This window comes from Dendrobates tinctorius, unplaced genomic scaffold (assembly GCF_039654945.1).
Source record: "Dendrobates tinctorius isolate UK_male_01 unplaced genomic scaffold, ASM3965494v1 ptg000090l, whole genome shotgun sequence".
In the NCBI taxonomy this organism is placed as follows: domain Eukaryota; kingdom Metazoa; phylum Chordata; class Amphibia; order Anura; family Dendrobatidae; genus Dendrobates; species Dendrobates tinctorius.
Window position 1 is genome coordinate 2,017,659 of NW_027361758.1, and position 15,146 is coordinate 2,032,804.

The 15,146-nt window shown below is 42.3% G+C and overlaps 1 protein-coding gene across 5 annotated transcripts in view; it reads right to left on the reverse strand.

Annotated features, from left to right (window-relative positions):
* KDM2B (lysine demethylase 2B) overlaps positions 1-15,146 on the reverse strand; it is a 289,300-nt gene that overhangs the window by 251,724 nt on the left and 22,430 nt on the right. For all 5 annotated transcript variants that reach the window (XM_073585982.1, XM_073585979.1, XM_073585978.1 and 2 more), the window contains exon 5: positions 6,608-6,786. In XM_073585982.1, the coding sequence (XP_073442083.1) occupies positions 6,608-6,786 (179 nt within the window). The remainder of the gene's footprint in view (positions 1-6,607; positions 6,787-15,146) is intronic.

The following is a 15,146-nucleotide window of genomic DNA, read 5'->3' on the forward strand; positions in this document are numbered from 1 at the left end:
TGACATAAATGAGGGCTTCACAGAAGTTTATAACGTACAGCTGTACAATTAAAAAATCATATTTTTTCCACAAAAATGATTTTTCACCCCCAATTTTTATTTTCCGAAGGGTAACAGGACCCCAAAAGTTACTGTGCAATTTGTCCTGAGTACGCTGATACCCCATATGTGGGTATAAACGACTATTTGGGCGCATGGCAGAGCTCGGAAGGGAAGCAGCGCCATTTGACTTTTTTGGCTGGAATTGAGATGGGACGCCATGTCGCGTTTGGAGAGCCCCTGATGTACCAAAACAGTGAAAACCCCCCACAAATGACACCATTTTGGAAACTAGACCCCCCAAGGAACTTATCTAGATGTGTGGTGAGCACTTTGAACCCCCCAGTGCTTCACAGAAGTTTATAACGTACAGCTGTAAGATTAAAAAATCATATTTTTTCCACAGACATGATCTTTTAGTCCCCAATTTTTTATTTTCCCAAGGGTAAGAGGAGAAATTGGACCCCAAAAGTTGTTGTGCAATTTGCCCTGTGTACTCTGATACCCCATATGTGGGAGAAAACTACTGTATGGGCACACGTCGGGGCTTGGAAGGGTAGTAGCGACGTTTTGCAAGGCAGACTTTGATGGAATGGCTTGCGGGTGTCATGTAGCGTTTGGAGAACCTCTGATCAGGGCTGTGGAGTCGGAGTCGGAGTCGTGGAGTCGGAGTCGGTGCTCATTTTGGTGGAGTCGGAGTCGGAGTCGGTATAAAATGGACCGACTCCAACTCCTAAAATATATAATAAATTGGGTGCAGTAATTCAATGCAGGATGTGCTGAATATTTTTTCATAGGAGTTTGGGAAAGTTATGAAATGTCCTATAAATGGCTGTTATATTTCTGATCTAAGGCTACATTCACACACAGCGTTTTTCCTGTGTTTTTTGAGGATACGTTTTTCAGCTGCAAAAGCTGATCATCTTTTTAAAAAACTGCATCACCTGAAAGGTTTTTGAGCTCATAGATAATGTTTTCAATAGCAAAAGCAGATTAGAAATCTGCTCTATCTATCCATTTATCCATATCTGTCTATCCAATTCGTATCTGTACCAAAAAGAATGAAAACCGGGTAGTACACCAATATATATTCTGTTCTATCTAAATATCTTGATTATTGGATCATAAAAATGATTAAATGTCTGAGGTTCACATTGTACTACAATAAATTTTTCACTTAAATATAAGCAATATGTGTGGGAGTCGGAGTTGGAGTCGGAGTCGGTGTAAGGGAAATTGAGGAGTCGGAGTCGGAGTCACAGGTTTGGCTTACCGACTCCACAGCCCTGCCTCTGATGTGCCCAAACTGTTGAAACCCCCCACAAGTTACCCCATTTTGGAAACTAGACCCCCCCCAAGGAACTTATCTAGATATGTGGTGAGCACTTTGAACCCCCAAGTGGTTCAAAGAAGTTTATAAATTAGAGCCGTAAAAATAAAAAAAATAATTTTTTTTCACAAAAATGATATTTTTGCCCCCAATTTTTTATTTTTCCAAGGGTAACAGGAGAAATTGGACCCCAAAAGTTGTTGTGCAATTTGTCCTGAGTAGGCTGATACCCCTTATGTGGGGGTAAACCACTGTTTGGACACATGGCAGAGCTTGGAAGGGAAGGAGCACCATTTCACTTTTTCAATGCAGAATTGGCTGGAATTGAGATCAGACGCCATGTTGCGTTTGGAGAGCACCTGATGTGCCCAAACAGTGGAAACCCCCCAATTCTATCTCGAACCCTAACCCCAACACACCCCTAGCCCTAACCCTAGATCTAACGGGAAAATGGTAATACCTTTTTTTTTTTAATTTTATTATTTTTCCCAAAATAAGTTGGTGATAAAGGGGGTTTTGATTTACTATTTATGGCGGTTTTTATGTTTGGCAGTTGTCATACGCTAAAAGACGCTTTTTATTGTAAAAACAGTTTTTGCATCACCACATTTTGAGAGCTATAATTTTTCCATATTTTGACCCACCGTGTCATGTGAGGTCTTAATTTTTGCGGGACAAGTTGACGTTTTTATTGGTAGCATTTTCGGGCACCTAAGATTTTTTGATCGCTTTTTATTCTGATTCTTGGGACGCAGAATGAACAAAAACTAGCATTTCATGAATTTCTTTTGGGGGGTGCGTTTACACCGTTCCGTGTGTGGTAAAATTGATAAAGCCGTTTTATTCTTCGGGTCAGTACGGTTACAGCAATACCTCATTTATGTCTTTTATGTTTTGGCGCTTTTATGCAATGAAAACAATTGTATATAAAAAATAATTATTTTTGCATCGTTTTATTCTGCAAGCTATAACTTTATTTTTTCGTTGATGACGCTGTGTGGCGGCTCTTTTTTTTTGCGGGACAAGATGATGCTTTCAGCGGTACCATGGTTATTTATATACGTCTTTTTGATCGCGTGTTATTGCACTTTTTGTTCAGCGGTATGATAAAGCATTGTTTTTTATTTTTATTTTTTAATGAGTTCACTAAAGGGGTTAACTAGTGGGACAGTTTTATAGGGTGGGTTGTTACGGACGTGGCAATATTAAATATGCGTACTTTTATTTTTATTTTTTAATTCGAAAAAATGAATTAGAGAATATTTTTTTTTATTTATTTAGGGATTTTTTTATAAATTATTTTTACACTTTTTTATTTTTTTTATTTTATTATCCCGGAGGGGGGGGGGACATTACTGTAATGTGTCAGATGGCTGATCTGACAGTTTGGACAGCACTCTGCCTCCCTGCAGGCCCCCGCGGCCATCTTGGATCCGGGGGCCTGAAGGGAAGGAGACCCTCGGACAGCGCAGCACATCGCGCTGCTCCGGGGGTCTCAGGTAAGCGAGCAGGGAGCCCCCTCCCTGCCGTTCTTCCCTAATCCCCCGGTACACTGTGATCATGTTTGATCACAGTGTGACAGGGGTTAACGTGCCGGGGTCGGTCCTTGACCACCCCTGGCACATAGTGCCAGGTGTCAGCTGTGATATCAGCTGACACTCAGCCGCGATCAGCGGTGCTCCCCATGGGGGCACCACTGATTGCTATGACGTACTATCCCGTCCATGGGGATTAAGTCCCAGGTCACATGGATGGGATAATACGTCTAATGGCAGAAAGGGGTTCAAAATATGATTAGGATGTCACTGTTCCCTTGTAGATTGTGAGCCCTCGCGGGCAGGGTCCTCTCTCCTCCTGTAACAGTCGTGACTTGTATTGTTTTAAGATTACTTTACTTGTTTTTATTATGTGTACCCCTTTTCACATGTAAAGCGCCATGGAAGAAATGGCGCTATAATAAAAAAATAATAATAATCTAGAAAATCACATTTAAAAATATGATCCCAAGGAGAGCACAATTTGAATCCTAGTACAAATGTAACCAGTAACTCAAGTAACACGTGTTTTTTGAAAACTTGATATTGTTTTTTTCAATTGCACATCAAATATTTAAATTTGACAACTCAAAAACAAAATATCAACAAACAAAACAATAACTCTCTCATCTCTTTATCCTATTTCTAACCAGAGATATAATTCTAACAATGCAACATCATACAAGCCCAAAATTCTGACTTTCAAACCTTTAGCAATCTATAAGAATTTCACTAAATGAAGATAAATATGCAAAACTTTTTTTTTTTTTTTTTTTAGTAATTCACTAAAGTAACATTTCAGAAAAAAAAACAAAAAAAAAAAAAACAGAAGACATCAGGTAAAAAAAAAATATTCATATTTGAATCACTTGACATAGAATGACCCTTTTTTATTTTCGGGGAGGAGGGAGGGCTTGTTAATTCAGGAAATACGATGCAGAATGAGTAGCTCTACAGTGGATTGACTAATGTTGTTGGCATCCTTTATTACTGTGCACACTGTCTCTCAGAAGGTATGCCCCCCACAGTGGGCTCAGACATAATGTGGACAGAGACGAAGTTTGGTATTGCTATAATTGTACTGACCTGTAGAATTCTCGACAGGTCCTTTTTAAAAACAAAATCCAAAAATCACTTTCATGTCACTCAATTTTTTTACTAATTTTTCAATATATCACATGGTAATGTGAATAGTGTCAAACAAAAGTATGACTCATCCAACCAAAAAGAAAAGCTCTCATATGGTTATCAACTAGTGGATATAAGTTATTCTAAGGCACTCACCAATCAAAAAATAATGCTTCATTAATCAAAGGTTAAACAGTCTCAGCATAAGGGCTGGGGCAAGATACCTTCTCCTCATCCGATACTACAGGCGTTTTCTGTCATATGTGACATTTCATCCAGGTGCCAGGCATTTTTTATATTTGAAGATGGGCGAGTGACCTGGATTACTTTCCATCTAATAATAGTGTTATTTTGAAATCCATGTTTTGTGGGTACACTGAGCAGCACCACTTTATTTGAATAGCTGCACCAACTTTCAGCTTGCTGTTCAAAACCTTGCCAAAATAGTGTAGCTAGTACAAATCTATTTTTATCGAACCTTTTACTTTTTTCATAAAAAAAAATTACTTTGGAACCAAACTTTTTTATTTTCATAAGAGTATCAGGAGAAAATGGACCACAACATTTGTTGTGCAATCTCTCCTGAGTACGCCGATACCTGTATGTGGGTGAAAGCCACTGTTTGGGCGCATGGCAGGGCTCAGAAGGGAGGGAGCACAGTTTGACTTTTTGAACCCAAACTTGGTTGGAATCAATGGCGGGCGCCATGTCACGTTTGGAGACCCCCTGATGTACATACACAGTGGAAACCCCCCAATTCTAACTCCAACCCTAACAGAGCCCTAACCCCAACACGTCCCTAATCCTAACCACAACCGGAACCCTAGCAGGAATAAATAAATTTTTTTTATTTTATTATTTTTACCCAACTAAGGGGGTGATAAACGGGGGGGTTGATTTACTATTTTTTATCACTGTGATAGACCCTGCGCATTGCGCATGCGCCTGCCATTTTCTTCCCGGAAGATGCCAACGGCCGGGGGAAGCAGGAAGGTCTAGAGACACCTAAGATACCGGGGGGCTCGGGGGACCCCATTTCTCTCTCCTTTGATATGCTAGATCATATCAGAGGAGAGAGAAATTAAATGGGAAATCTGACTTTTTTTTTTTTTCCAGTCGCCGTTATTCCGTGAATAACAGTGATCATAACGTTGGGGTCGGTAAAAAACAACCCAAATCATGTTCTCCGGGGTCTCTGAAGCTGGGAGCGCTATAACCTTATTTCTCAGTGTCGATAACACCGTTAAAAGGTGTATCAATGGTTGTTAAGGGGCTAATACATTAACCAAGGAAAACAAATCTATATAAACCATAGTGCGCAGAAAAAGAAAAAAAAAAAAAGGGGTCCACTCACAAACATACAAGATCATTAACCAAAAAAAGATTACATTAGGAATATAAATATGAAAGAGAAATTCCATTAAAATTGGTACAGAATCAGAATGTGTAACAACACATTATAAATATGGGTATGAATAGATATTTTGAACTGTGGTGACTGGTGATGAGCGAGTATACTCGTTGCTCAGGTTTTCCCGAGCATGCTCAGGTGGTCCCTAGATTTCGCTGTCTCAGCTGCATGATTTGCGACTTGTAGACAGGCTGAATACATGGTGGAATTCCCTAATAAACAGGCATTCCGCACAAGTATTCAAGCTGTCTAGCAGTCGCAAATCATGCAGCTGAGACGACGAAAATCTCCGAGCATGCCAAAATACTCGAAGACCACCCGAGCAAAGAGTATACTCGCTCATCACTAGTGGTGACAAACAAATATTACCAATTACAGGTGTTCAATCAAACCAAAACCTTGTTATGTCCAGATATCAGTAAATCAAAAGTCAGATTTAGTGATCTATCAGTTACCAGAAGTAATATATAGAAAGCACTATATCTGTCAGGATCTGGCAATCCTATAGCTGACATTATTACAGATAGTTATTAAGTGAAGATTCATGTGGGTGGTGATAAAGTTCCTTAAAATGTCTGAACAAAGATAGAACCATAAGGAGATAATATTATGAGAATAGTGAAAGTTCTTTTTTTTTTTTCCTTCATTATGAGATGTTTTATACATATAACATCTGGTAATCTACTGCAGGTTTTAATCAGTTAAGGAGTTACTGTAAGGGTGCAGTCACATGATGTGATGTGGTATTTTTGGGGGGGTTTAGTGCCACAATCAAGGTAAAACTGCAGTGTTTTTGCCATGATAGAAAAGAAAAAAAAAATATCACAGCGGTAACATGTGAACAGCCTAAATGTGATAACCCGTGAAACATTTGCAGAAACACTGAAAATGCTATTGAGAAAATACTTATTTAAAACTATTAGTAAATCCAAAGCTTACCTATTTACACACATGTTGCCATTTATACATTTTAAGATGAAATGGTCTATAAATGGGGGTCTCCCATTACAATTAATGGTTTTTCTAATAAAATTGTATAAATAGCCAATGTTGTAGGAGTCAGTCCTGGTGACAGACTCCCTTCTGCTTGATCATTTGGGACTGATATTTGCCTATAACTTATACTGGGAAGTAAACACCCCAACTTTAATCAGATCACCATACCACAGTTGGCCGCTTGACTACTTTTTCTAGCTTGGTGTGGCTGAACTCCAGGCTGATCACATTGTATAGTTTTTCCCTTTCAGTTTCTGGTGTTTCGAAGTATCGGACAAACTGTGACATACTCATGTCTGTGGCCTTTTGTGTGTTCACATCCATCACATCCACTATGCGCCGGCTTCCTACAGAAGAAGAGATGTTTCAAGCCAACATGTAAGAAAATCAATAATTCTTTCTATTATCCAATGACTAAACTGCATTCTATATCACTAGCATAGTGCTGAACGTCAGGTAGGATTGACACGTGCATTATGGTCTGTACAGACTGGCTGAGGGTTTCCCGACTAGAACTTGATAGCCTCATAAATGAATCTAGTGAGTTTTGGTAGAGACTTATGGCCGGGCTGTAAATCACAGACCATTACACAAAGACATTATGCTTAAAATATTCTTCTAGCTAGAAGTCTCTTAACTTATTAACATGAGTATTTCTTTAAAGTATCTTGCTACACAAAAAGTTACTCGCTCACATGATTCATCAAGACTGGTGTTTTGTATGTCAGTTTGATGAACAGTAAGCTGGAGTAAAATGTGCCAAATTCATTAAAGGGAACATGGCAGCTAATACACACCGTCTGTAATTGGGGGAAGCACGTATCAGATACTGGCTCTATCATTTAAACAAGGTCTGTTGTGAGTTCATTTTCCCCTTCACCATTGAGGTCTGATGAACTCCCTCTTCTGGTGAAGGAAGGTAGTGAGGCTGATTACAAAGCACCTGAGCAGAATGATGATGACTGGGTGACTGGGATTGCTGACTGGATATAAGGCAGCCGGCGCCCTTCTGCCTTGCGGGTGATTACTCTGAGGGATTCTTGGAGACCAGTCTGATTCCTGCTCCTCAAAAGCTAAGTTTTCTGCTCTACTTCTTGCATTTGTGTTTTGGCTTTGTTTTGCCTTGTTTTTCTGGATTTCTGCCTTTCCCTGCTGGGTGAGCTGAATTCCTTTTTGCTCTGTCTTCAGATAATACCCGAGTACTGATATAGTCTTTTTGAAGCCTAGCGTCTTCAGGGCTATTTTCCCTATCAGTCTGTTGGCTCTTGTTTTTGAGAGGGTTTTGGCGGATTGCAGACAGCAGCTTTTCTATTCTGTCCTATTTAGTTAGCTTGGGCCCCATCATTTGCTCAGCCTATCTTTCTGTGTGAGTGTTTTTTCATCTTCCTTCATCGTCATTATATGTGGGGGGCTGCCTATTGCTTTGGGGTCTGCTCTGGGGCAGTTTAGATTTCCCTTTCTGTCTTTAGGCTATTTAGTTCTCCGGCTGTGATCGAGGGGTCTAGGGCACCGAAGGAACCCCCCACGGCTACTGCTAGTTGTTGTTAGGTTCAGGGGTCTGCAATCCGATAGCTGCCAACTTCTTTGGTTTTCTGGACTTAGCTAGTATTTCTGTTTTTGCCTCCTACGGTGACTCATTCATAACAAAGGTCTCAACACTGCCATTTCAGTGAATTTTAGAAGTAAACAACAACATGCATTTTAATGCCAGCCGGGGAACATGCTGCTTGGGTCCCTAGTTCAAAAGGCCAGTCCCATGTATCTTCTTTCCACCCAGTTCCACTTGAGTGACAGGTGTCTTGGACTACTCGCCCGTGGTATGCTTCCCAGCCTGCTTTTAAATGTAAGTTTTTCTCTCCGAAAAGTCACAGCATTCCTGATTAAACTTATGTGGCTGAAATTATAGACGAGTGACTGAAATGTAGCATGTTGTTCAGACAGCATGTATCCGTTGTCAAGTTTCCTTTAAGTCGTGTGCAGCTCTTCATGAATTTGGTGCATGTTTCACCAACCATGCGCAACAGCAAGATTTGTGCATCAGTCAGGGGCTGGAGTACACGTCTCTCATAATTCACACCCTTTGTGGTGTAAATTATGATGTACTGGTTGGGTATGATTGGTGTAAAAATGTCAGATGTTATTTAGCTGCAAATTTTCAAATTGAAAAAACTGTGACATTTCAAGTAGTTTTACACCAGAGAACTGGAGAAAACTGCTCGATGAATTGGGGACAGTGTGGTTTATCTTTGTGACATAAACGACCCATAATTCATGTGGTATAACAATACTTTAGTGACATTTTAAATCCAATGTCTAAGGTTTCTTTTAAATACATGTGCCTTTAGTAGATGTACCTTATTTTTCGGATTATAAAATGCACCCCAAATTTTGAGAATAAAAACAGTAAAAAAATTTTTTAATAAAATAGTGGTGCTTCTTATAATCCATGCATTTTATTGCTTACCAGGGGTGGTGGCTGCGGTGAAGCGGGGTTCCAGGGTCGCTGCTGGAAGAGGCAGGAGTGGGGTGATGCAGCAGGTTGGGATGAGAGGGTGTTCCGATGTGCGGCACAACACTGCGGGTGTTCCGATGCTGCTGCTGGTGCCTGGCGCTGCGGGGGGCTCTGCGACATTTTGTAAAAGGCCAGAGCCCCCGCAGTTCCTGTGCAGTGGATTCCGGAAAAATGGCCGCCAGGGGCGGCGCATGCGCAGATGGAGATCTCAGCACCAAGATCTTGGGAGATGAGATCTCAGCGCTGAGATCTCATCTCCCGAGATCTTGGTGCCAAGGTCTCCATCTACGCAAGCGCCTCCCCCCCCCCCCCAACGGCCATTTTCCTGGAGTCCACTGCACAGGATACCATGGAACTAAGGGGGTCTCTGGCTTTTCACAAAATGTTGGCAGAGCCTCCCGCAGCAGCGCTGGACACCCCTTCATCCCAGCCTGTGGTCTGCAGCAACGGTACTGGTAAGGTATATCCGCATTGTAAGACGCACCCCAATTTCCCCCCAAATTTGGGGTGAAAAAAGATGCACCTTATAATCCGAAAAATACTGTATATCAAATACCAAAACATGGAATTAGTCCTCATATCACTGTTGGGAGAAGCAATTAATGACAAGAAGTGTTTAAATTTTGGTTTCCACTCTGACCAGAGCTTCCTTTCCTATTGTCAGCATTTTTTTATTTATTTTTTTTGTTGAAAACTTTAAACATATTAACCCATTAGCGAGAATCTTTTTTTCAGGCAGTTTCCACATGAAATTCACCTTAACATGCACTTAAAAATGCTAAACAGAATGATTCTATGCAATATAAAAAAAAAACAAAAAAAAAAAAAAACACATTTTCTGTGCATATGTTACTCTTTTAAAGCTTCTATTATCAGCTTTGGGCAGTCAAAGTTGTGAACAGGCTTAAAGAATTTACTTACCATTCTTCTAGCGGCTTCTAAGTTTTATTGGGCACATACCCTAAGGGTACCGTTACACCTAGCGACTCACCAGCGATCCCGACCAGCGATATGACGCGGTCAGGATCGCTGGTGCATCGCTAGGTGGTCGCTAGTGAGCTGCCACACAGGCAGATCTCACCAGCGACATCGCAGGGGACGGGGATCGCTACTTACCTGTCAGACGCGGCGATCCTGCGTCCTCCCGCCCGGCTCCACGCGTCGCTCGTCGTCACAGCAGGAAGCGCCGCAGGAAGTGGACGACGAGGAATGGTCCAGCAGCTTCTCGCGCGATCAGCGATAACCAGCGGGGGAGCCGGTCGGAGGTAAGGATCACATGCAGCGATATCGCTAGTAATATCGCTGTAACGTCACAAAATCGGTGACTTTACAGCGATATTGCTAGCGATATCGCAGTGTGTAACGGGGGCTTAACTGTGTCATCTCTAAGTAGAGATAATGTCCCTTAGCAGTGGAGTAATTTGAAGCTCGTTGGCCCTGATGCAAAAGTTCTGATGGGGCCCCAAATTATTACAAATCTTCAACAGTAATGGTCTTCTTATTTGGGCGAAGAAATGTTTTGGGCCCTATAGGCTCCAGGGGCCTGGTGTGACTGCAGCCCCTGCACCTACTATAATTACGCCCCTGTCCCGTAGAATTTGCCAAGGAGCCCAGTAGCAATGCCTGCTAACCTGGAAGTTGGTTGCACGAATGTCATTTAGAGTGACACAATTACTTCTCTATAGTCTACAGTCGTATCCTTTTAAATTTTACTTTTTTTTTTTTTTTTTTTAATTCGTTTATTAAACCATAAACAAGACAAACAACATACACACTTATATATGATAAGCATTGCATAAAGCACATACACTTTCCATAGTATTGATATAAAACAAAATGCATATGTCAGTTTACACATGGAATAAAAATGTAGTGTCAGGTAAACCATGCAAGCTTTTATATTACTATTCGATCAATAAAGTCTTTTTTACTTCCTAAACCAAACTATAACTACCAGTTCGCAGCCTAGTTCTACATAATCAGCCAATTATTATGCAATGTCTCCCTCCTACAAGGTAAGGTGAGAGGAATTCCACCTCTCCCAGATCTTTTCGAATTTGCCCGGGCATCCTCTATTTCGATACAGCGTACACTCATATGGAATAACCGCATTCACCAACTCAATCCAAGTCCTGAGGGAGGGACACGAGCTCCCCATCCAACGCAGTGCCAGAACCTTTCGTGTCATAAATAACGTTTCCCGTAAAAAAATCCCGATATAATGACCCCAAGATTCATCATCCCACACCCCAAACAGGCAAACCAGCGGCTCAAGGGGAACAGGAGCTTGTACCAGGGAAGTTAATAATGTCGTCACCTCCTTCCAATATTGTGCAATAATAGGGCATTGCCAAATCATGTGTATAAAGTCTGCATCCAATGAGTGACATCTCAAGCATTCCGATGATTGGAATCTGCCCATCCTGAATAGTCGGGTCGGGGTCAGATATGATTGATTTATAATATATAATTGTGTCATTCTGTTATTGATAGACGGAGACACCCCGATCGGAGATTCCAGAATTTCTCCCCATTCCTCTCCTTGTGCATCGGGGATGAGCCTCTCCCACTTCCCTTTAACTGAGTTTATGGCGGATGCCGCCCCTACCGATAGCATATATGTGTACAAAGTGGAGATGAGACCCTGGGGACCTTGCGATTTAAGGATGCCTATCAAGGGCAGAGATGATATAGCTTTGCTTACCCCCATATTTCTCATATGTGATTGAAAGGCCGACCTCAATTGTAGATAACGGAAAAATTGGGATCTTGGGACGTTATATTTGACCTGTAATTGTTCAAAAGACACCAAGGTTCCATGATCGTGCAAATCGCTTACCGAGGAAACATTGTGCCGAGTCCAGAACTCGGCAGACGGGTGTTCAAGCAATGCCGGAAAATAACCATTATTCCACAGGGGCATTTCAGCCACTATGTCTCCAAATCCAATTACTCTCTTAATCTGCCTCCACACTGATCGTGCCAGGCGAAGCAGAGGCAGCCAATGGGGGACATTTATTTTTTCCAATTCTAAGAAGCCCAGTGGACAGCTAACTCGTACAGAAAGTGGCTTTCAGAGTTAGGGAGGTGATCATCAGGCATCCACTTGCATATGGCTTTGGCCTGTCCAGAAAGATAATATAGAAAAAAGTCTGGTAACGCTGCCCCACCTTCGTTTTTTGGTCTTTGCAGAGTGGACAGCCTGAGTTTGGGCCTAGCTTTTCCCCATATAAAGGATGTAATTTGAGACTACCACGGCACTGTGCTGAAGAGAGTAGCTGAGCTTAGGGAGCAGTATCATTTTGATGAAATTAATACGTCCGGCTACAGAAAGCGGGAGTTTACTCCAAATTAGAAATTTAGCTTTAACCATTTCCAACAATGGGTATATGTTGAGCCGCAAATCCAACAAACTGCTTTGAAATATGTGAACACCTAGATATTTGAAACTGGGTACAATAGGTAATGAGGAGAGGGTCTCCAGTCGTGGCATCGGGGCATGGGAGAGGGGCATCAGGGCAGACTTTTCCCAATTTATATATAAGCCGGAATATTTACTGAATGTATTGATAGTGGCTATTACCCGTGCCAATGTGTCCTCCGTGCTACCCATAAAAAACACCACGTCATCAGTGTATAAGCCTATGGTGTCTACTCGACCCGCTATTTCTATACCTTCACTAGGGGAAGATCTTATACGAATAGCCAATGCCTAGATCGCCAGGGCAAAAAGGGCTGGTGAAAGGGGACAACCCTGACGGGTTCCCCTATGTAATGAAAAGGACTCAGATATAGAACTATTTACAATGACACGAGCCTTAGGTTTCATATATAATGTACTAACCCATTTTAGAAACCAGTCGCCAAACCCATATTTCTGTAAACATGCACATAGGAAGGGCCACTCAAGGGAGTCGAAAGCCTTGGCCGCATCCAGCGATGCCAATGCCCATTGATTATCTGGTACCAGGGAGCTATATTGGACCACCGACTGGACTCGTCTAATATTAATAGAAGTGCTTTTACCAGGCATGAAGCCAGTTTGATCAGGATGTATAAGTTCTAATATAATCGAATTCAACCTGGTAGCCAAAATTTTCGTAAAAATCTTATAGTCCACATTCACTAATGATATGGGGCGATAAGATCCACAGTCTAATGGGTCCTTCCCCTCTTTTTTAAGTACTATTATGTTAGCTTCATAGAAGGACTCTGGAATAGACCCTCCCTCCCAAATCCCTTGGAACACCATCAACAACAGTGGCGCTAATATCTCCCGGTATTTCCTATATAATTCAATGGGAAACCCATCAGGTCCAGGGGCCTTCCCAGACGCCATGCCCGTTATGGCATTCTCTATCTCCTCCAGAGTAAATTTAGCATCCATAAAGGTCCGCTGGGAAGGGCTTAGACTGGGAAATGTGATATCTGACAGGTATTCCAAACGCCCCTGACTATCAACATCACTTCTAGAGTTAATTTCCATGCCGTCTTGTTGCTGAGTGGTCCGTATTTAAGTTTAAGAAAAACAGGGCTATGATCTGAAATCCCTCTACTGCCATGTTCTATACTATCTACCCACATTATTAGACCACTGGATCCAAATATGTAATCTATACGTGACAAGGAGTGCTTGGTGGATGAATGGCAAGTATATTCCCTCTTCTCGGGATGTCGCGTTCTCCATAGATCCAGCCATCCACTGCCCTCCATGAACTGTGATAGTTGGGATATAACCTGTGGGAGAGATTCCCCCTGCCCTTCATCACTCAATCTCAGCCTGTCAAGATGATTATTCATGACCTGGTTGAAATCCCCCATGCATATGACATCTGCATCTGAATAGTTCAGGGCGAAACCCATCGCCTTCTGGAGAATAGACATATTGGCTGGAGGGGGATTGTAAATACATAGAATAACATATTGTCTGGAATTAATAAGTGCATGCACAAGTACAAAACGTCCCTCAGGATCCCTTCGGGCCTCCCTGGCCTCCCATCTAACGTCCTTATGTATCAATAGTGAGACCCCCCCCTTGAATAACTGGTATGAAATGAGTGGATATACCATTGTACCCATGGATTCTGTACACACCGAGCAGTATCCCTGGTCAGGTGCGTCTCCACCAAGGCCACAATGTGCGGACGGCATTGCCTGATCTGCGAGAATACCTTGATTTTCTTTCGGGGGGGTCTTAATGCCCCTCACATTCCAGGTCATACATATTATTTCAGACCCCATTTTTTGTCTACCTGAATATGGTGTATGCTAGTACCCGAGCAGAGATTGGAAACATCACACAAAAGACAGGGTTGCCACTGACTGCGACTACTACCTAAAAAACTATTAAAACTGAAACTATTAAAAGGAAAAAAACAAAACATTAGTCTAGTAATAAAGGAGCAGAGTCCCACGCCCCTATTGAAAAAAGAATAAGGGGATACCATCACTGAACTCAGTGTCCGGTATTGTTGTTGAACTGGATACCCGCCGAGGAAGCCCCAACTGGGCCTCTAATTGAAGGATTCAAAATTGGCAGCAAGTAAATTAGGATTCCTTTGCAGGGGATCCCCAATGGGACCGCAGCCACTCAGTTGCCTCCGCTGGATCCGTAAAAATCATAGATGAGCCCCAGTATACAAACCGGAACCGGGCTGGGTAAATCATGGAATACACGATGTTCCTCTCTCTGAGCCACCTCTTAATTTTGATGAATTGTGCCCGCTGCTTCTGATGTTCCATGGAAAAATCCGTGAAAATGCAAATCACAGCATTATCAAAGTTGATGGGGCTTTTTTGCCGTGCGAGACGCAGAATGGTGTCTCTGTCTTTACAGTTGAGGAGACGTGCCAAGAAGGGCCTAGGTGGGGCTCCTGGAGGAAGGGGTTTTGTAGGGACCCTATGCGCTCTTTCGACGGCGAATACTGGAGAAAATTCATCCCCCAGAGAGGCTTTAAGCCAGCCTTCCAGAAATTGCTCAGGATGTTGACCCTCTGAACGCTCCGGAAGTCCAATGACACGGATGTTATGTCGACGCATCCTGTTCTCCAGATCGTCCTCTTTTTGCTTCCAGGCGTTCACAGAGCCTACCACCTTTGTGAACTTGACCTCCATAGGTGCGATGGTGTCTTCTACCTGGGATACTCTCGTCTCCACTTCCATAATGCGTCCCCGCATAGCTTGCATGTCCTGTCG